General features: G+C 42.9%; 1 protein-coding gene across 8 annotated transcripts in view; it reads left to right on the top strand.

Annotated features, from left to right (window-relative positions):
• APPL2 (adaptor protein, phosphotyrosine interacting with PH domain and leucine zipper 2) overlaps nucleotides 1-20259 on the top strand; it is a 96044-nt gene that overhangs the window by 32518 nt on the left and 43267 nt on the right. For all 8 annotated transcript variants that reach the window (XM_073324198.1, XM_073324180.1, XM_073324213.1 and 5 more), the window contains 10 exons: nucleotides 2173-2255; nucleotides 9318-9476; nucleotides 11113-11301; nucleotides 12362-12404; nucleotides 12486-12542; nucleotides 12624-12712; nucleotides 17140-17298; nucleotides 17456-17505; nucleotides 18962-19136; nucleotides 20217-20253. In XM_073324198.1, the coding sequence (XP_073180299.1) occupies nucleotides 2173-2255; nucleotides 9318-9476; nucleotides 11113-11301; nucleotides 12362-12404; nucleotides 12486-12542; nucleotides 12624-12712; nucleotides 17140-17298; nucleotides 17456-17505; nucleotides 18962-19136; nucleotides 20217-20253 (1041 nt within the window). The remainder of the gene's footprint in view (nucleotides 1-2172; nucleotides 2256-9317; nucleotides 9477-11112; nucleotides 11302-12361; nucleotides 12405-12485; nucleotides 12543-12623; nucleotides 12713-17139; nucleotides 17299-17455; nucleotides 17506-18961; nucleotides 19137-20216; nucleotides 20254-20259) is intronic.

The raw sequence follows: 20259 nt of genomic DNA, 5'->3' as shown, positions 1-20259 counted from the left end.
CGTGTGAACAGGAACTGGAGCATGTGTTGGACAGTAGCAGAGTGAGTGTAGTCAAGTGGGTGGAGCACGAGGCTAGGAAATCCTATACACTATTCCTTGCTCAGCCACATTTGCTATGTGGCTTTGGCCAAGTCTCTGTCTCAGTCTCCAAGTCCATAAAATGTGGCAGTACCACTAAAAACCTACTGCCCAGGAGTGTTGGGAGGATTAATTGATTAATATTTGTACAGCACTTTGAGGGCTCTATGTTAAGGTCCGTTTACACTTCCAGAATGATGTAAAGGGTCCTTAATGTAAATGAGAACCAGGACCTGAAACTACTGAGTGTAAATAAGTCTACGCCGGAGGTTCCCAAACTGTGGGGCATGCCCCCCTAGGGAGGCATGGAGGAACGTTGTGGCGGGGAGGGCAGGAAGTGCCACTCAGCTCCGCTCCTGGCCCCGGCCTCCATCCCCGCACCTGGGGCCTCGCCCCTCTTACCCATGTCCACATCCCTCCCAGAGATACAGCCCTGCTACCAGCCCCAGCTCCGGAGGTAAGGGGGGGTCGCGAGGTAAAAAGTTTGGGGACCACTGGTCTGTGCAGTATTATCTAGTGAGGGGGAAACCACAAAAAGCACAAATAAAAATCAAGTAGTTCAGGGCCTTCTCTGCAATTTATACACACTGCTTTAGTCTGCAAAACTGCTGGAAATCTCATGAGAACAGGCCTTTGCATGATATTTCTGATGCTTCATACTTCCACTTGGGACAAAAATCGAGTGGATCTGTTTCTTCACTCTCCTGTTCTTTGCGTAATCATCTCCACCTGTGCAAAAGGGATGTAACATAAGAATTCTCTGTCCACTTACACCAGTAGAGGGAGTTTACTCCCTCTTGGGACAGGTGTCAATCACAGCAGGAGAAGACTGCACTGATTTTCCCCAGCTAAAATCAAATGATGCTCCCTCTTCCTGTCTAGAGAGAGTAGTGTTTTCTCACAGTTCCCCCTCCCAGGCTGGTGCAGCAAGTGCTTCCCTTTCTTTTTCAATCTACTTTAACCACTGATGTCACTGCAGAGTAACATAAGGCATTCCCACTTATCTGCTTGTATGGAAACAAAGTGCCAAGCTGAAATCCTGGACTTTGGATGCCCTACATAGTAATGCCTTGTTACTGTGGGAATGCAAAGTGCCAGGCCAGCCCGAAGCCAACTCATATACATACATAAGAAGCTGTAAAGTGCCTATCAGTCTTTGTACTGTAAGTTGTCCATATTAATCAGTCTGCTAAAATGTGTGTGCCTTGTGTTTCATGTTTCCAAAGAGAAGGTGAGGATGAGGCTTAGCATATTGGAAATAATTTGGAGGGAGGAGCAACTGTTAGTGTCTATATGCAATAGCTGCTTCTTCCTATGCATGGAGGTGGGAGTAAGATAAGATACGGGATCTAATATGAACCAATAGTTAATGCATGAATGGTGTTTTATAGGTTTCCATCTAACTCAAGAGCCACTAACTAAAATAACCTCACTGAACTCTTCTTGGGAAGGGTAGTCGGTCAGAATGGGTAGGGTTTGTTTTCCTTGCCCCTATCCATTTCTTCCTTGGCATTCGTCTGGTTACGCTGATTAAGAGCACAGATGCTAGGGAGGATCATCTCAGGCCAGGTCAACACTAGGAGTACTTTGGGGGTCTGGCCATATGGGTATCCTATACCTGCAAAGCACTCCTAGTATGGACACAGCTTATACTAGCAAAACTGCGCTTTTACTGATAGAGCTTGTTCCAGCCCTCCCCCGCCCCCCTCCCCCAACTGCATGTACAGTAGGGGGCATTTGCCGCCACAGCTATGTTGGTCATGGATCACACATCTTTACATCCCTGACTGGCACGTAATTAGGTTCTTCACAATGCTGACAAATCTGGTGGATGGAAGAGGGGTGACATGGTTCTTTAGGCCAGTTAATAGCGTTAATATTAGTAATTTGACTGTCAGTGGCCGCTAATCCTCATGTTTGGGGGGGAAGAGGTAGGAAGGGAGAGGTTGGTGTTTCAATAATGCCTTAGATTCGAATGGCAGTCTGTGACATCAGTCACCACAGGATCATGTTAGGCACCTGCCCCACCATCCATTATTTGATTGACAAACCTTTCTTAGATAATTTCCAGAATACCCTTATTATATTTTTCAGATTAACTTTTTTAAGAAGGGAGCAGAGATGTTTTCCAAAAGAATGGACAGCTTTTTATCACCAGTTTCAAACATGGTTCAAAGGTAACACAACACCTAGGTTTCAGTTTGATTTTCTGTATTTATTTGTGTTAAATTCAAGCAAGATTACTAACGTCCTGCCGTGCCTGGCTGGGGGCTTGCCCCACACAGGGCCCAGTCCTGCAGTCCTTACTCAGGAGAGGAGTTCTACCAGATGGCTGCAGGGTTGGGCTCAGACTAACAGAGTTCATTGGGTTTTGTTTTTTTTTTAATTTCATTTGCACTTCACTGTGTGAAAGAACAGATGGGTAGGGAGGGGTGTGTGTGTGTGTATAAAAGGAATATACTATCTGTGCATTGCAGGGAATACGTGCATAGCAGAGCCAGAGATTTTTTTTCAATGGCAATTGAGGATCTTCGGAATAAAGCCCAAATACTGTGCTGTACATTAAATAAGATCGTAAGCCCAATTTTTTAAATCTGGGTACCTTTAATAAGGACATCCAAAACCCCATCTTTCGACACACAGATAAGCATTTAGGAGCATAAAGAGGGTAAATAAACACCTAATTCCCTTCATGAGCACAGAAATTCGGGAGTTGAGCACCTGTGTTTGAAAGGGGTGTCCTGTATGTGATGTCACTGAAAAACTTTTAAATGGGGAAAAGTATAGTCTAAACTAAAAAAAACCCAAATCATTTTAATAGCATTGTTTTATGTAATCTGTATTGTTTGATTTCTGTTTTTTAATAGTTTAGGACCTGATGTAAAGCCCATTTAGTATTAATGAATATTAATATTATGGTAGTGCCCAAACTCAGGATCGGGGCCCCATTATGCTGGGTACTGAACAACCATAGAAGAAAGACAATCCTTGCCCTAGCTATCTTAGAGTCTACATTGAAATTGGTGGGTGTCTTTCTATTGAGTTCAGTGTGCTTTGGATCAGGACCTTACTGAATATTTTCCCAATTTTGTCCTTACGCCTTTGGCAAACATTTTGTTTCTCCTTGCATTTCTAATGGAGATGGAAATTGGTTTTTTTATAATTAATGCTCATGAGACCAGAAGTTGACAATGAAATCTGAACTTACAGACAGTCCTGAAAACATTTTAAAGCTTACAGTCTAACTGGGACAGATTAGAGAAAGCACTAAACAGACTGTTAGGTGGGACATTAGATTGTAAAGGGCAAATAACGGTTCCATTTTTTTTAACAAAAGCATATCCAAATCCCTGCCTCTTCTGGGCGTGGTGGCCTTCTAAATATAAATTCATGTGAGAGCAAAGGTCATAAATAACCTGGAATATGTACCAGAAAGGAGTTACCGTACCAGAAAGGAGTTACCGTACCAGAATTGACCAATGTTTCATGTACTCTGGTATCTTGAATGTGATAATGTCCAATGCCAGCTGGTTCAGGGGAAGGAATAAACCCCCTACAATGCACTTGCCCAACTGTTTTATACTATCCCAAGATTGGAAAATTTGTTCCTGATCCCAGCTGGCAATCAATCCTCAGGCTTCAGGGCATAAGTTGATAGTCATAGTTTTATCCACAGTCGTGCAATTGCAGCTGTTATTCTTGTTCATAGAAGTGTCTAATTATTTTTCAGTTTCACTAGGCCATTCTCTTGAATAAAATCCTGCAACAGTGAGTTCTCTTTACAGTTTGCACAAAAGTATTTTCTTTTTCAGCTTCAATTTTGCTGCCTCTAACTTCCAGTGAGCACCCTTCTTGTTTCTGGACTGTTCAAAAGGCATATAAAAGCACATGACTGGCTTTCACTAAACTGTTCCTTATTTTATATACCTTTTTCCTACTTTGACTTACTTTTATCCTTTCCACATTAAACAGTCCTTACAAAGATGCCCCCCATATGCTTCAAATCGTTCATAGACTAAAGTTCATTTTTTAAGCTCCCCAGCAATAGCATGTGGCTTCTGTTTATGAGATGCCAGAATGTTTTGTCTATATACAGTAGATTTGTTTATTCAGGGCACTTTTCACACTCTAGTTAAGACCATAGAAACATGTTACAGAGTAGGCCCGGGTTTCCCAAAGGCCAGTGGACACTCCAGTGAGGAAGCACAAAGGACTAGCTGGAAGCAGATAGGCAGATGGGACTCTCACTTGTGCTCCAGAGTCTCAGCTTTCATTTAAAAAAAAAAAAAAAAAAGCTCTAGCTGGGTGTGATTGTGAATAGAAGCTTGAGAACACGACCCAAGTGTAACCAGTGCAGTGGTGTCTGCCTGAGTGTGCAGAGAGTATGAAACAATACCTTGAAGAGGCATGAATGGCACTGTTCATCTCAATGTGTTGCCAAGATGCAAACGGTGATACTTTTAAATAGCAACACTGTTAACTATTTGAGTGATCAAAGCCTATAAAAAAAAAAAGGAAGGAATCATCCTACATCCTCTGAGTGATCCATATTTTTGGTGCCACAAGTGGGTGGACTGAGGAGATGCCAACCTTTCTCTCCCAACCCACCCTGCAGGTAGGGTGGAGAGAAGCCCCAGGAGCCCCACTGAAAGGAAGCTCAGCCTGAGGACCTACAGAAACTCCATATAGGAGAGATGTTTTGTTAGAAGAAAAATATCAATGTTGCCTCAATCACTACTGTTAAAAAAAATCACTAAGCAACACTGTTCTAAATATAGAAAGTAATGTTCTGTTTCCTGTTTAAATGTAATTTAAATAATGTTTTCAAGCATCTTGTATCCAATATTGACTGTCGTTCCTTACACTAAAAAGCTGACACATTTTAAAATACAATCTAACTTCATTAAAATTCAAATCTATCACTCAGCCTTTAACCTCACATTGTAGGACTGAAGGGAGCACAGCTGGTTTTATTTTTCTGGGGGTTGGGGCGGCACGGCTTTTCAAAGTTGGGAAGTCCTGGAAATGAGCCATTGCAAAGCAGAGCTGTAACACTACGTAAGAATGAATATGCCTTTAGTCAGTCAGATCCTTCCTAACCTGGACTAAAATGCAATGTTCTCCATCCAGGTTACTATCACTGCTATGACCCCAAAAGAACAGCAACAACTACAGGAGCTATAAAGTTTAGTCTCCCAAGCAGCAGATCAAGTCTGTAGGGTTGTGGTCTCAGTAATGGAAGAACTGGCCCCAAATGCAGTTGAAGCAGCTTGCTGTCTGGCTCAGGTAGGCAGTCGCCAGCTCTATGGGTGCCATATTTCATGTGCGCTGTAGGGTTACTTTGAGTATTTGTTATGCCTTTGAAGCATTAAAGGAGCTGCTGCTGCCTGACACATTCAGAGTTTCACACGCAAGCTGTGAGGGGAATCCCAGCCAACAGCAGTCCCAACATTCCAATAAGCATAAATTATATGTGCAGGTCCAGATGATTTTCTTTTTGTAAGCTAAGTGACAGAACTATTTGATACCTCCTTCTTTTGCCTCTCCTTGCCATCTGTTGGATGCAGGCAGTGACTCCTGGGGGGCTTGGAAAAGTGAGTAGGAAAAATCTGATGTTTCGTGCTGTTATAGTTTATCTGAAAGGAGGGGAATGTCTTCTAACATATTGTCCTTGCAAGGCACCTACCCAGATCCAGAAGGCTGACTATCCGGTCTAATATCTTCAGCCTATGTTTTGAAAACCGCTTTCCGTAGCTGAAAAAGGAAAGAACTTTTCCTTCATTCCATCTAGCCGGAGTCTCGCTCTTGGGGGAGTGAAATGACACAAGTATTGGGACACTCCTCTGTAATTCCGGGTTCATAATTCTATTAGCGGTAGAACCTGCTCTCACCTCTTTTCTTGTTAGGACAATCAGAGTAACAACGGCATAGGTCATGTATAGCTATACCTCCTTTTTCCATTTGAGGGCCTCAGCAGATCAGAAGGCTGCTGGGTGTTTACAGATTCCCACTTTCCCAGCAACAGCTACCAAAACATCAGAAGGCCACAAAGGATTGAAAGTCCCATTTTAGCAACCAACCCTATTATAATGGATCCCCTTCTTTCATTTTTCGTAGAAGACTGGCTTAAATAGGGACCGTTTTGGCCCTGAATGTTATTAATAGTGCTCCATAATATACCTTTTTCTTAATACAAACTGCTTCCTTCTTTCCTATTCTGAAAACAGTGACCTTCCTTGTCCATTATTTTAGAACGACACTGTGGTTAGAATGTCAGCCCCCGCTGCTGCCTCTGAGGAATAGCCTGTACTAGGAGAATTCTCAGTGGAATAGGGCTGGCAGACTGCAGGATCAGGAACCAGAGGGTGCAGGAAGGTGATGTAAAGTCACCTTGTTCTCCTTCTCCCCAGGTGAGCCGAATGCTGTTGTAGTTCACCTGGGGATCGAGCCCATGGTGTCTCACTTTTAGCTAACCACCATTTGTATAACCGGGGAAGCATATCATCAAACTTACTCTGTCAGTCTTTAAGGCTTTTTTAAAATAGCCAGCACCACACAAGGGCATGCAGACCCACAGTCACTTCCTGACTGAGCCCAGAATGGCTCTTTGGGCAGGAGGGATGTCTGGCCAAATATGAGCTTCTAACGGAGGCATTGCAGAGGCAGGACTTCTAGTCTAATAGCACGTCTGATTGGTTCCTCAGGTCACGGAAACCTGTCAAAATGTTGCCTTCTGATTGGCTCAAGCATTAGGACTAAAAAGAAGGTATAGAGGTAGTCTACTAGCATTTATTGACACAGACCTCTTAGCTCTCTTTTCACATTAGTACAGGCAGCATCAGTTAATGTGAATTTACTCCAAAGCTGAAAATGCATAATAGTGAGACTGTGGATCCATGTTTGTTCAGCACTGTAAGAGTGTCTGTTGTTGCATCCGTGTATTTTTATTTCTCCAGGTTGAATTCTGTACTTTGAGATCCTTTTGCAGTTACCATTCACCACAATGGGAGTTACACAGGGACATGAAGATGGATTTGGGTTCTGCTTGTTTAATTCTAACCATGTCTGCTTTCTAAATCATATCACTGTGGAAGATTTTATTATTTTAAACTTGTTACAGAAGTGAAAGACTTGATTTCACTGCACTGGAAGGGACACTGTCAAGAGGAAAATAGAAATTAAAAAAAAATCTTTTTCATGTTTCCAATAATAGTGTTGCAATGGAAAGAATTTTTAAAATCTGATATACTTCTCAAGATTTATGCTGCTAAATTCCCTTTTTCCATTTCTTTAATATGAATCTAGAATGATCAGACTTCTGTTTAGTCTGTGTCACTTTCTGGTTTTCTTGCACTAACTAGTACGGCGGGATTAGGGTTTCCGGTAAGCAGGGGAATGTTTGAACCCATTCTGCCCCTCCTGTTTACAGTGATTTTAAAAAAAGTCTATTCACAAGAGGTTTTATGAGCCCCTACTAAAAAAGAGAACCTAAGTTTTAGCCCCAAATCACTTGTGTTTCCTTAAGTAACAATTCCTTGCATTGCTCTTCTAAGACCTCTGTAAATAAGACAGTTGTGGCAACTTCCGATTGGGTTAGATTCTGCAAACCATACTCACATGGAATAACACTCAGGTGCGTAAATCATGGAAGTCAACTCAGTAGTGGTCCTTGTGAAAAATCTGGCCCATTGAGTCCAGGCCTGTGTGACTGATGGAGGACTCTGCTGCTTTTCTGTATCCTTACAGCTGCCACCAGAACATTTCTGAAAGTGGGTGGCATGCTGTCGAAGGGCTCTCTCTGATCAACTAATCAGTGGTTCAGTGATAGGAACTCCAGTTAATCACGCAGTTCTCAGAAAAAAACAAACCAGTTCCGCGAAAGCCAAGACACATTATTATAAAGCCCAGCAGGAACATTATGAGGAACATACCGATTTAGTATTAATGACTGCATCCGTTTGCTCAGCTTCAATCAGAACAATGTGTACAATGCGCTGTTTAGCTGCTTGAAGCTTTGTTTGGGTCTCAAACAAGCAAACAAACCAACCTAGCCTGATTTTCACTGTTAATGGTTAGCATTTCACAGTCCTCACAGTTTCTTCACTTCGGCTTCACTCCACAGTCCTGCCCTGTCCCCCTCAGCCCCTTCCCTTTTTGTCCACGTAGCTTATCCCCTTATAACTAAACGGCTCACTCACCCCCTGCCCCCAAAATAATGGAACTAACGTGCTGTTTCCTGCTATCACATTGCTCGCTCTGCTTGTGTATTCCACCCCCTTTGCCGCCCCCCTGTGCCTGTCATGTCTATTTAGATTGTAACCAGTTGGGGACACAGACCATGTCCTATGCTGTGTTTGTGCAGTGCCTACCACAATGGGGCCCCTTTTTAGGCTGTTCCTTTGGCACCGCTGTGACAAACAGAAAATCATCTGCCATCGTGTCATGCTTTTTGGTCAGTTTCATATCTCCTCTCTCCATGTCACTCTCCTTTATAACGTTCGGGGAAGAAAACAGCCATCCTTGGTGCAAACAGTAGTCATTTCAAGAAAAAACATAGTACTGTCTGAAATACATTCACAGTAAATGCTGTTTTTGTAGAAATACAGTAAATGTGTTTGTACAGCATGCCTACAGTAAACTAGCTGCCAAGCACACTTGTCCTTAGACACCAGAATTTCAGGACAAACACCAAGTGAAGAACTTGGTGATACTGTCGCTACCAAATTAAAAACACAGCCTTACCTGTACCAAAACAACAAGGAGTCTGGTGGCACCTTAAAGACTGCATCAGATTTATTAGGGCATAAGCTTTTGTGGGTAAAACACCACTTCTTCAGATACACAAGTATTACACAAGCGATCAGTGTGTCCTTAGCAGGTGCATCTCGTTTCTGTAATCCCAGATTAATTTACTGGGAGCAATTCCTTAATCGCCATCGCATTCTCCATTCCTTCCTTCCTTTCTGTATTCATTGACCAAGTGCTCATAGAGATCCTTTCATGTGTATTCTTATAACTATTTTTCCTGTTAAATCCATGTAAAAATCCACTTTCTCTTTCCACTACTCCAAACCAGCAGCGAACAGCGTGTAAACACCTTTTGTGCATTTAATCCAGCTGTGCCACAGTAGTATACAATGTATTTAACATAAATATTTTTGTTCTTGCAGGATTAGATACACGTTAGATGTGTCCCTGGGTTAACTGACTGACAGTAAAACGGCTTTGATTTTTTCCAGCATACAGGGAGAGTTGGATGCTGAAGCTGACGCCATGAGAGTATCCCAGCAGGACTTGCTTTCAGTTAATGAGTCTGTTTACACCCCAGATTCTGATGTCACCTCACCAACAATCAACAGAAACCTTATTCAGAAGGCTGGCTACCTTAATCTTAGAAAGTAAGAAGGATAGTCCGCCTTGTTTGTCTGTGACTGGTAACTGATTTCTGCATTATCTCTACCATGAAGATTCTTTGAGTAAAATTTTCAGAAGCGCCGAAGTGATTTCAGGGCGAAGTCTCATTGAAAGTCAGTGGAATTAAGACTCCTACATCATTTAGGCACTTTTGAAAATGTTACCTTTCAGTTCCTAAATCACCTTAGAAAATGGGATTTAGGAGCCTAAGACATTTTAGGGGCTTGTGAAAGTCTTCCCCTTTGTGACTAATTGGTTTTCCCTCTAGCTCAATTCACCTACAAGGCCTGAATTCATGCATTTGAGTGTCTAAAAATAAAACGTCGTGTTGGTTTGAGCTCTGCAGCTGGGGTTGGAGTCTCTGAGACTGGGATCAGGATGTTCCCTCTTTTATGGGCTAATGAAAATGCAATGCTGCTTACAAGGAGGAGCTAGATTTTGGATTTCCACAAATTTCCCTTTACACTGACAGGAGTTGTACAGAAAAACCAGGTCCATAGCGTTGAGCATATACCATACTAGAGCTCAATCCTGCAGAGTTCCTTTTACTAAACCTCCCATTGACTTCAGCAGGAGTTATGTATATAGAAGAGCAGCAGAGGTGGATGGGCCCTGAATATTGTGTCTTTGAAATAACTTAAATGTCAGTTTGCATTTAATTTGAACAGTTTTTGATAGTTAACTGGATTACAAATGTTACGGTTCAACAGCAGTGTAAGAGATGGATTACAGGATTGTGTAAATGGCTCCATAGAAGGATGTACTTTCAATATAAGATTCTACTAGTAGAAGTGTAACTTTTCAAAATGTATAGCCATGTGTGCTGAAATTTCTGCTGCTCCTGATCACTCAAAAGTACAGCAGTACCTCAGCGTTACGAAAACCAGAGTTATGAACTGACCGGTCAACCACACACCTCATTTGGAACTGGATGTTTGCAATCAGGCAGCAGCAGACACTAAAAAACAAAAACAAAAACCCGGGCAAATACAGTACTGTGTTAAGTGAAAAAAATTTTAAAAAAAAGATTTGATACGGTAAGGAAAATGTTTCTGTGCTTGTTTCATTTAAATTAAGATGGTTAAAAGCAGCATTTTACTTCTGCAGAGTAAAGTTTCAAAGCTATTAAGTCAATATTCAGTTGTCAACTTTTGAAAGAACAACCATAACATTTTGTTCAGAGTTATGAACAACCTCCATTCCCAAAGTGTTCATAACTCTGAGGTTCTACTGTATCTTTTTTTTATAGAGTACAATAAAATTCCATGCAGCCTCATCTCAGTTGTTCTCCCTAAACCTTCTGCTGTTCGCAGCTAGGAAGTATTGCACATGATTGTTCATTTTAAACTTGGATCACTCAAAACCAACTGCTCCTTAAACCTTCAGCTTGCCCTGGGGATGTCTCTCCATTGTGGATGGGTGTCTTTGACACATTTGTTGAAATTTAGTTTACAAGTTACAAAGATCCTTGTTTGAAAATAAGGATCAGCCCTGCATCTGCAGCAGGGCTTGCTCAGAGTTTGGGCAGAGGGAGGGCTTCTGATCCAGGAATTGAATTGGGGGTTATTTCTAACTAGAAATACTGTGCTAACTGGTCTTAATACTGTGTGTTCCCTATAGTAAAACAGGCCTGGTGACTACAACCTGGGACAGACTCTATTTCTTCACTCAAGGTGGAAACTTGATGTGCCAGCCTAGGGGAGCAGTAGCTGGAGGACTGATTCAGGACCTGGATAACTGCTCTGTAATGGCAGTGGACTGTGAAGACCGACGATATTGCTTTCAGATCACCACTCCTACAGGAAAATCGTATGGGTCACAAGTTTTCTGTTAGCAGCCAATCATGTCTGGTGTACCAGATGGGGTTTCAGAATGCCTAATCATTGTGTTAACAGTTCCCTAGTGACAGCCATTTTAACTGAGCTGGATTGCCGTCATAACGTTGACCTACAGGAAAGAGTATTTTTGCACTTTTAAAATCAAGTGCCCACATTGCATAAAGGATGAATGTTGTGTCATTTAGGAATAGGGTATTCACACAACTGGGGTTGCTGGCTGCACACTCAGAGGCACAATTTAGTAGCCTGAGTGTAGGACTTTGGAGTCAGGTATTCCAGAATAATGCCAACTCTGACACTGGCTGCCTCTGTAGATTTATGATAGCTTAGTTCTCTGTGTGCAAAATGTGAATAATACCGACTTACCTATCTCAGAGGGCTGTTAAGGCTTCATTAGCTGAAGTACTTGTGAGTATCATTATCATGAGTGCAGAGCTAGGAGTCCAGTACAACCCTCTGATTAAGGCTGTAACAGAGTCCTGATTTTTTTGGTGCGAAAGTTGCAGTCGTGGCTTGTTAAAGCTGTGGTTTCAGTGCGATCAGTTCAAGTACTACAAAACAAATTACCCCCAAATAAGCTGCAGCACCTTCTGCCAAGCTATGCAGCCTGCCTTCCCAAACAGGGCAGCAGCACAGAAGGGACGCCATGTGTCCTGCCTTGCTCTCAAAGCCAGCATGACGGAAGTGCAGCTGGGCCAGGTTTGAGTGGCATTGCAACCCTGCGCAGCAGCTCGCAAAGCTGAGTGAGTGGTATTGCAACCTGGCACTCGGGGTCGCAACCCCACTCAAATTCACGGCAACTATAGAAAGTTGTGGTGTGTGTTTAAAAGTTGCGGTTTCCCCAGCAAAATCAAGGCTTATGATTTTCTTACAGCCTTATCTAGTATATAGAATCGCAGTAGTTAAAGATGAATTTATGAGATTATTGAGTCTTCCCCCCTTGAAACTGTCTCTGTGGGCAGGGAGAGTGAGGGCATGTAATATAACAATGATACCAAGAAAAACATGAATCTAATGTATTTGTGTTTTAGGGGGATAACCCTTCAAGCAGAAAGTAAAAAAGAATATGAGGAGGTAAAATATTTCCCTGGTTAACGTTTTTACTTTCTTATCCACTAAATAGTTTAGAGTGTTCAGTTTCTTTTCTCCTTACAGTGGATATGTGCAATCAACAACATCTCTAGGCAGATCTATCTCACCGACAATCCAGAGGTGAGAGCTTGTTTGTTTTCATCTGTTCTTTCCAGGACCCATAGCATTTCTGGAAGGGTGAAATGTCTTTTTGTTTTGTAGGCTGTTGCAATCAAGTTAAATCAGACGGCCCTTCAGGCAGTGACCCCCATCACAAGCTTCGGAAAAAAACATGAAAGTTTGCGTCCCAGGTAATGCTTTCGCTTTTCTGTAGGAGTGATTTTTGCTGTTGTGCGGTCAGTCAGACTCTGCTTACAGGGCAAGAGAGTTGTGGGAAGCCCAGACCCTGCAACTCTGTCCATCCCAGCAGACCCCTGTGCCTGTGTGGAATCCCAGTGAAGGCAATGGGATCCCATCTGAGTTCAGGGCTCTGCTGCATGCAGTCCAGCTTGCAGGATTAAGGCCCCAGCCACTTCCAATTTTAACATACAGGTGGGGTTTCTCTTATTCATTTTTTTATGAAGCACACACAGTATTTAGATTGTAAACTCTTTGGGCCAGGGACCATTTTGTTATAGGCTTGTATAGTGCTCAGCACAATGGGTCCTGATTGCTAATTGGGGGCCCCGAGTGCGGTCACCATGCAAATTAAAAATAAGGTTTTTGATGAAAACTGCCCTGCCCTATTCCTGTCTGTACTCTGAAACTAGCACAAGGAGCAGTCTTCGCTGGGTCTGATCTCCTGGACTCATTCAAGTCAGTTATTAAACCCTCTATCCCCAAATAGAGGTTAATAATGAAGCTATGCGCTCCTGGATTTAAAAAACAAATGTTTTCCATTTAACTTTTCTCCCCTCTTTTCTTGAGAAATCCAGCCTGACCAGCAAGAACTCCTCAGTCTCTGTGACTGGGGTCCAAAGCCAGCTCCAGAGACTGACTATATTCATGCTCTGAATGTATGACCCTAAAAGCAGAGCACTAAATAAAGTAGAGCAAATTAGAGTTGAGTGTCTCTATCAAACTTTAGTAGGTAAAAACTTCTGTATGAGTTTTGTAGACAGTTCTGCCAGGATTTTTTTACAGCATATGTATTTCTTACTGACTTGTGCATATCTAATCTCTAACCCTTCAAAGGTTTCATCTTTTCTCACTCCATACTGACCTCCAGCTAAAAACTAGTCCTTCCCAGTTTACTGTGACTCCTTAGGGACCTCATAGGCTCCCACAAGCCATAGGGAGTGCCAGTCAAATGAGAAAGAGAAGGTGGGTAAGGAATATCTGTGGCTCGAAAGCTTGTCTCTCTCACCAACAGAAGTTGGTCCAATAAAAGCTATTACCTCACTCACCTTGTCTCTCTCATATCCTGGGACCGACACGGCTACAACTACGCTGCATGCTTGCTTTCCCATTTCACTCAGGAGGTGGGAATTTTACTTTGGTCGGGGTTTTATGATACCCTGGATGATTTGATAATGAATAACCAGGGAAAATACCTACATTGAATATTGTTACATGGAGGAAAAATATTAGTTGGGTTGCAGAGAGTCAGCTCTGCGTTATTGTGTACAAACAGAAAATCTTGCAGGATTGAAACTAATCAAGATTCTGCTATCCAAATAAATAGGCAGAAATATTGGTAGGAGATTTCTACAGTTGCAGGAAATTCAAAAGCAGTTTCACACTCTGAGGAACTTTGGGAGGAAGAACAGGGACGAATGTTACATAAAACACACAGTTTGCTCCTGAGTATTGTACCAAACCTGTGACCATCTAGGAACTTTGGTGGTTGTCATTATGTCCATTCCCTTGCCATTCGGGACTTCACAGATAGGCAGCTTAGATCCTCTCTGCTCAATAAACACAGGTCTCTACTATTTGAGCTAAAAGAAAAGGAGTACTTGTGGCACCTTAGAGACTAACCAATTTATTTGAGCATGAGCTTTCGTGAGCTACAGGTCACTTCATCGGATGCATACCGTGGAAACTGCAGTAGACATTATATACACACAGAGATCATGAAACAATACCTCCTCCCACCCCACTGTCCTGCTGGTAATAGCTTATCTAAAGTGATCATCAAGTTGGGCTATTTCCAGCACAAATCCAGGTTTTCTCACCCTCCACCCCCCCACACACACAAACTCACTCTCCTGCTGATAATAGCCCATCCAAAGTGACAACTCTCTTCACAATGTGCATGATAATCAAGGTGGGCCATTTCCTGCACAAATCCAGGTTTTCTCACCCCCCCACCCCCATACACACACAAACTCACTCTCCTGCTGGTAATAGCTCATCCAAAGTGACCACTCTCCCTACAATGCGCATGGTAATCAAGGTGGGCCATGACTTCTGGGAACTCTTCTGGCTCTATCAATCTGTTTCTTCACTTCCGCATTTTACATTCCAAATTTTACATTTGGGGACAATGTATACCTTCAGATCAGAGGCACTGCTATGGGTACCCGCATGGCCCCACAGTATGCCAACATTTTTATGGCTGATTTAGAACAACGCTTCCTCAGCTCTCGTCCCCTAAAGCCCCTACTCTACTTGCGCTATATTGATGACATCTTCATCATCTGGACCCATGGAAAAGAAGCCCTTGAGGAATTCCACCATGATTTCAACAACTTCCATCCCACCATCAACCTCAGCCTGGTCCAGTCCACACAAGAGATCCACTTCCTGGACACTACAGTGCTAATAAACAATGGTCACATAAACACCACCCTATACCGGAAACCTACTGACCACTATTCCTACCTACATGCCTCCAGCTTTCACCCTGACCACACCACACGATCCATCGTCTACAGCCAAGCTCTGCGATACAACTGCATTTGCTCCAACCCCTCAGACAGAGACAAACACCTACAAGATCTCTGTCAAGCTTTCTTACAACTACAATACCCACCTGCGGAAGTGAAGAAACAGATTGATAGAGCTAGAAGAGTTCCCAGAAGTCTCCTACTACAGGACAGGCCTAACAAAGAAAATAACAGAACGCCACTAGCCGTCACCTTCAGCCCCCAACTAAAACCCCTCCAACGCATTATTAAGGATCTACAACCTATCCTAAAGGATGACCCAACACTCTCACAAATCTTGGGAGACAGGCCAGTCCTTGCCTACAGACAGCCCCACAACCTGAAGCAAATACTCACCAACAACCACATACCACACAACAGAACCACTAACCCAGGAACTTATCCTTGCAACAAAGCCCGTTGCCAACTGTGCCCACATATCTATTCAGGGGACACCATCACAGGGCCTAATATCAGCCACACTATCAGAGGCTCGTTCACCTGCACATCCACCAATGTGATATATGCCATCATGTGCCAGCAATGCCCCTCTGCCATTTACATTGGTTAAACTGGACAGTCTCTACGTAAAAGAATAAATGGACACAAATCAGATGTCAAGAATTATAACATTCATAAACCAGTCGGAGAACACTTCAATCTCTCTGGTCACGCAATCACAGACATGAAGGTCGCTATCTTAAAACAAAAAAACTTCAAATCTAGACTCCAGCGAGAAACTGCTGAATTGGAATTCATTTGCAAATTGGATACTATTAATTTAGGCTTAAATAGAGACTGGGAGTGGCTAAGTCATTATGCAAGGTAGCCTATTTCCCCTTGTTTTTTCCTACTCCCCCCTCCCCCCCCCCCCAGACGTTCTGGTTAAACTTGGATTTAAACTTGGAGAGTGGTCAGTTTGGATGAGCTATTGCCAGCAGGAGAGTGAGCTTGTGTGTGTGTCCCCGGGGAAAAAAGGGGGGGGGGTGAGAAAGCCTGGATTTGTGCTGGACATGGCCCACCTTGATTACCATGCACATTGTAGGGAGAGTGGTCACTTTGGATGAGCTATTACCAGCAGGAGAGTGAGTTTGTGTGTGTGGTTTTTGGAGGGGGGTGAGGGGGGAGAGAACCTGGATTTGTGCAGGAAATGGCCCACCTTGATTATCATGCACATTGTGAAGAGAGTGGTCACTTTGGATGGGCTATTACCAGCAGGAGAGTGAGTTTGTGTGTGTGTGGGGGGGGGGGGGGGGCGGAGGGTGAGAAAACCTGGATTTGTGCTGGAAATGGCCCAACTTGATGATCACTTTAGATAAGCTATTACCAGCAGGACAGTGGGGTGGGAGGAGGTATTGTTTCATGATCTCTGTGTGTATATAATGTCTACTGCAGTTTCCATGGTATGCATCCGATGAAGTGAGCTGTAGCTCACGAAAGCTCATGCTCAAATAAATTGGTTAGTCTCTAAGGTGCCACAAGTCCTCCTTTTCTTTTTGCGAATACAGACTAACACGGCTGTTACTCTGAAACCTGTCACTATTTGAGCTGATACACTTGCACAGTGCTGATTATAACCAGTAGAGGGCAGTAGTGCGCACATCATTCACTGTGGTAATGTGTAACCAAGAGCAGCTCATTTGGAATTTATTGCCCTTCCTTTCGGATGTAGCAATATTTCTTCTCATTAGTAAGTGATTTTATTTATGAAGAGGAAGAGAAATTCAGTTTGTAGCCTCAGTGACGTTTTAATATGGCAGTTTGCTTATTGTGGGGCAATGAACACTGAGATTTGGTGTAAACCTGCCTTCTTTCCAACATTATGACATGACATTTTCATTCAAAACCTTTCTCCATTTTCATTGTAGCCAGAATGTGAAGAATATGGAGATGGAGAGTGACAAGATCATCCCTAAAGAACTGTCCACTAAACCCAACTGCACAGAGTTAATTGCACCTGGAACACCGATTCAGTTTGACATGGTACTTCCTGCAACTGAATTCCTGGATCAAAACAGAGGTGGCAGGTACAGCCAGCTAACGTTCGACATATTTGACCAAACGGTTTGCGAGGAAAGAGCTATTCCCTTTACAACATTTGTGTATGGTCATTCAAACCAATACGGCTGATCTGCTGTTCTGAGCACACGTGTGTGATTAGATTTTCTTAAAAATATTTTTCAGGCGCACAAACCCATTTGGAGAATCTGAAGACAACAAGAATGATGAGGAAGGTAAACACTTTTTTGGCTCATTATAGTGGGGCAATAGTCACAAGCGTATGTCTAGTGTTATTAACGGTTTTACAGCTGGTTTTTCAGACCAGTGCTGGGCGCCTAACCAGACGTTGCTGTTCTCACAACTCCCCCACCCACAATAGTATTGTGACCCCCTTTTGGATTGGCACCCCCAGTTTGAGAAATGCTGACCTAATATAAGGGGGCCTTGATCCCGACTGAGGCTTATGGGTAAGGCTCTACCCAAATCATGGCCATGAAAAACACATCAAGGACCGTGAAATCAGATCTCCTCTGTGAAATCTAGATGTTGGAGGGGGGAAAAGTGGTAGGGCTGGGGATACTCCAGCTGGGGGCTCCTATCATGCACCAGACTCCAGCGGCTAGTCCCAGCAGGGGTGGGGAGAGACAGAGCTTCCTCTTCTCCTGTACAGCCACTGTTGGGGGAGGGGAGGAGATCAGATCCACCTCTGGGTACCTCTGCTGCCTGCAGCAAGCTCCATGGCTGCTGCCTTTAGAGCCCAAGTCTGAAGGAAGCGCAGAAGCAAGGGTAGCAATCCCTTACAACAGCTTTGCAACCCCTCCCAATGACCCCCCTTTTGGGTCAGGACCCTCACAGTTACAACACCGTGACATTTCAGGTGTAAACATCTGAAACCATGAAACTGAGTAATTTTAAAATCCTACGACTGTGCAGCTGACCAAAATGGACCATGCATTTGGTAGGGCCCTACAGTTCTGGGTGCTGCTGTATAATACAAATAGTAAATAAGACCTTGTGCTGGAGATGGGCACTTAGCTTAGTATGCAGTAATCAAGGAAGGCTTACTAGGGCCTCATTAGAACAGGAAAGCAGCCATTAAAGTCTGAGGACCACAGAGAAAGGAGAAATCACCATGCTGTCTTTCCTGCCACCCCACAGAACAAACCATCAAGAATAGAACAAATTCGAAAACAGAAATATTATCACATGAGGATTAGACCCAGGGATTAGCTTGATTTAAGATGAGGCTGTATGCAAAATTATTCTTCACTTATCATTTTTTAAAAAATTGTACAGTCAGTCCAACTACCTAATAATAATCAACCATCCCAGAGTTGGAGCAGCAGTGAGAGAAAGACCAAGTGTATTATTAGGGCAAGTCAAAAAGAAAAAACTTGAATGAAAAATTAATCGGTTACAAAATTTTCAATATATATTTGCTGCAATTCTAATTTGTTACACTTGTACACAATCCAAGCATTTGGTAAAGCTGGGTCAGACTAAAACCTGGCTAACAGGGAATATGATTGAAGAGGAAATGATGTGAAAGGCAGTTAGTTATCCCAAGTTAGGACCTGGTAATTGACGATAGTTTTTCAGAACAGTTCTGATAGTAAAATTAAATATTAGATAACTCTGAACATGGGCATGAATGAATGTAGAACAGGAGACCATTCCTTTGTTTTCCAGATTCACTCTTGCAGCAGATGTTTGTAGTTCGGTTTTTAGGATCTATGGCTGTTCAATCAGATGATACAAATGAGGTGATTTATGAAGCTATGAGGCAAGTGTTGGCTGCTCGTGCCATCCATAACATCTTCCGTACAACTGAATCCCATCTAATGGTCACCACCAAGAGTCTCAGGTAGAGTAAAATTCTTAACACACTCTTAGCCCTACTGTTCTGTTTTCCATTTGAGGTATCTACAGGCGACAGCTGTTTCTAAATACACCACCTCTGTTTCCCCAAAGAGTAGGAGATTTGCACATATGGATCTCTACCGACAGAACAGCAAAAGTTTGAACGGGGAAAAGCCCAACTCTTACAGGCATTTTTTTTTCATGATAAAGCTAATTGTGTCACTACAGTGGAGGGGGTTATAGCATCCACACTGTAACCATTGCCTTTTGAAATGGACCAATGACTGGGCCCACCACTCAGATCTGTTTAGAGCGAGAGTGTAAGTTCTAGCAATAAACAAATCCAAAAATTGCTCCAGTATTATCTAAAAGTTTGAAATTGGGTTTTTTTCCTTACCTCAGTGGGCCCCAGCTCTGGGGACTTGCTTTTGTGGAGGACTCCAACTCACATTAAAGTGGGTCCTTTCTTGTCTCTCTCAAGTTAGAAATCATCCCATCCAAGCTTTCAGGATGCAGCAAGGCTGCATGTTACTTCAAGAACACTATCAGAGAGGTCTAGAAAGATCGCCTCTGTGCAGACACTCCTACTTCACTTTGAATTTGAAACACAATACTGCAAAATAGATCACTTGTCCGGTTTCTGTTGCTTTAAAATAAGTGTCAAAGCTGCCTCCCCATCAAAACTTTCAGCTAGGACAGCCAGTGCATAAGTCAGGTCTCTCTCTCACTCTCTCTTGGAGAAAAAAAAACTTTATTTTGGGTGTTTTTATTAATGTACAAGTACAAACCTGTCTAGTACTAGTTCATGGCACATAGGCTGTCCAAGTTTCCTATGCCATCAGAAAGGCAGCATGGTCCAGGACAAAGGGCACTGGGTTGGGAGTCAGGGGAGCTGAATTCCATTCCTGGCTTTGACACTGACCTACTGCAAGACTTTAGGCAAATCAATTCAAGTGTGTGCCTCAGTTTCCCCATGTTAAATAGGTATAATGATCCTCTTTCTTTTGTAAAAGGTTTAAGCTATATGGCCGAAGTCACTACAGAAGTGCTCAGTATTCTTACTTAAAACTTCTTATAATTGCAGGTTAATAGATCCTCAAACCCAAGTTACACGAACAACTGTAAGT

This window comes from Lepidochelys kempii, chromosome 1 (assembly GCF_965140265.1).
Source record: "Lepidochelys kempii isolate rLepKem1 chromosome 1, rLepKem1.hap2, whole genome shotgun sequence".
Classification (NCBI taxonomy): Eukaryota; Metazoa; Chordata; order Testudines; family Cheloniidae; genus Lepidochelys; species Lepidochelys kempii.
Note: the sequence above shows the minus strand (reverse complement) of the source record. Positions and strands in the feature narration are given on the sequence as shown.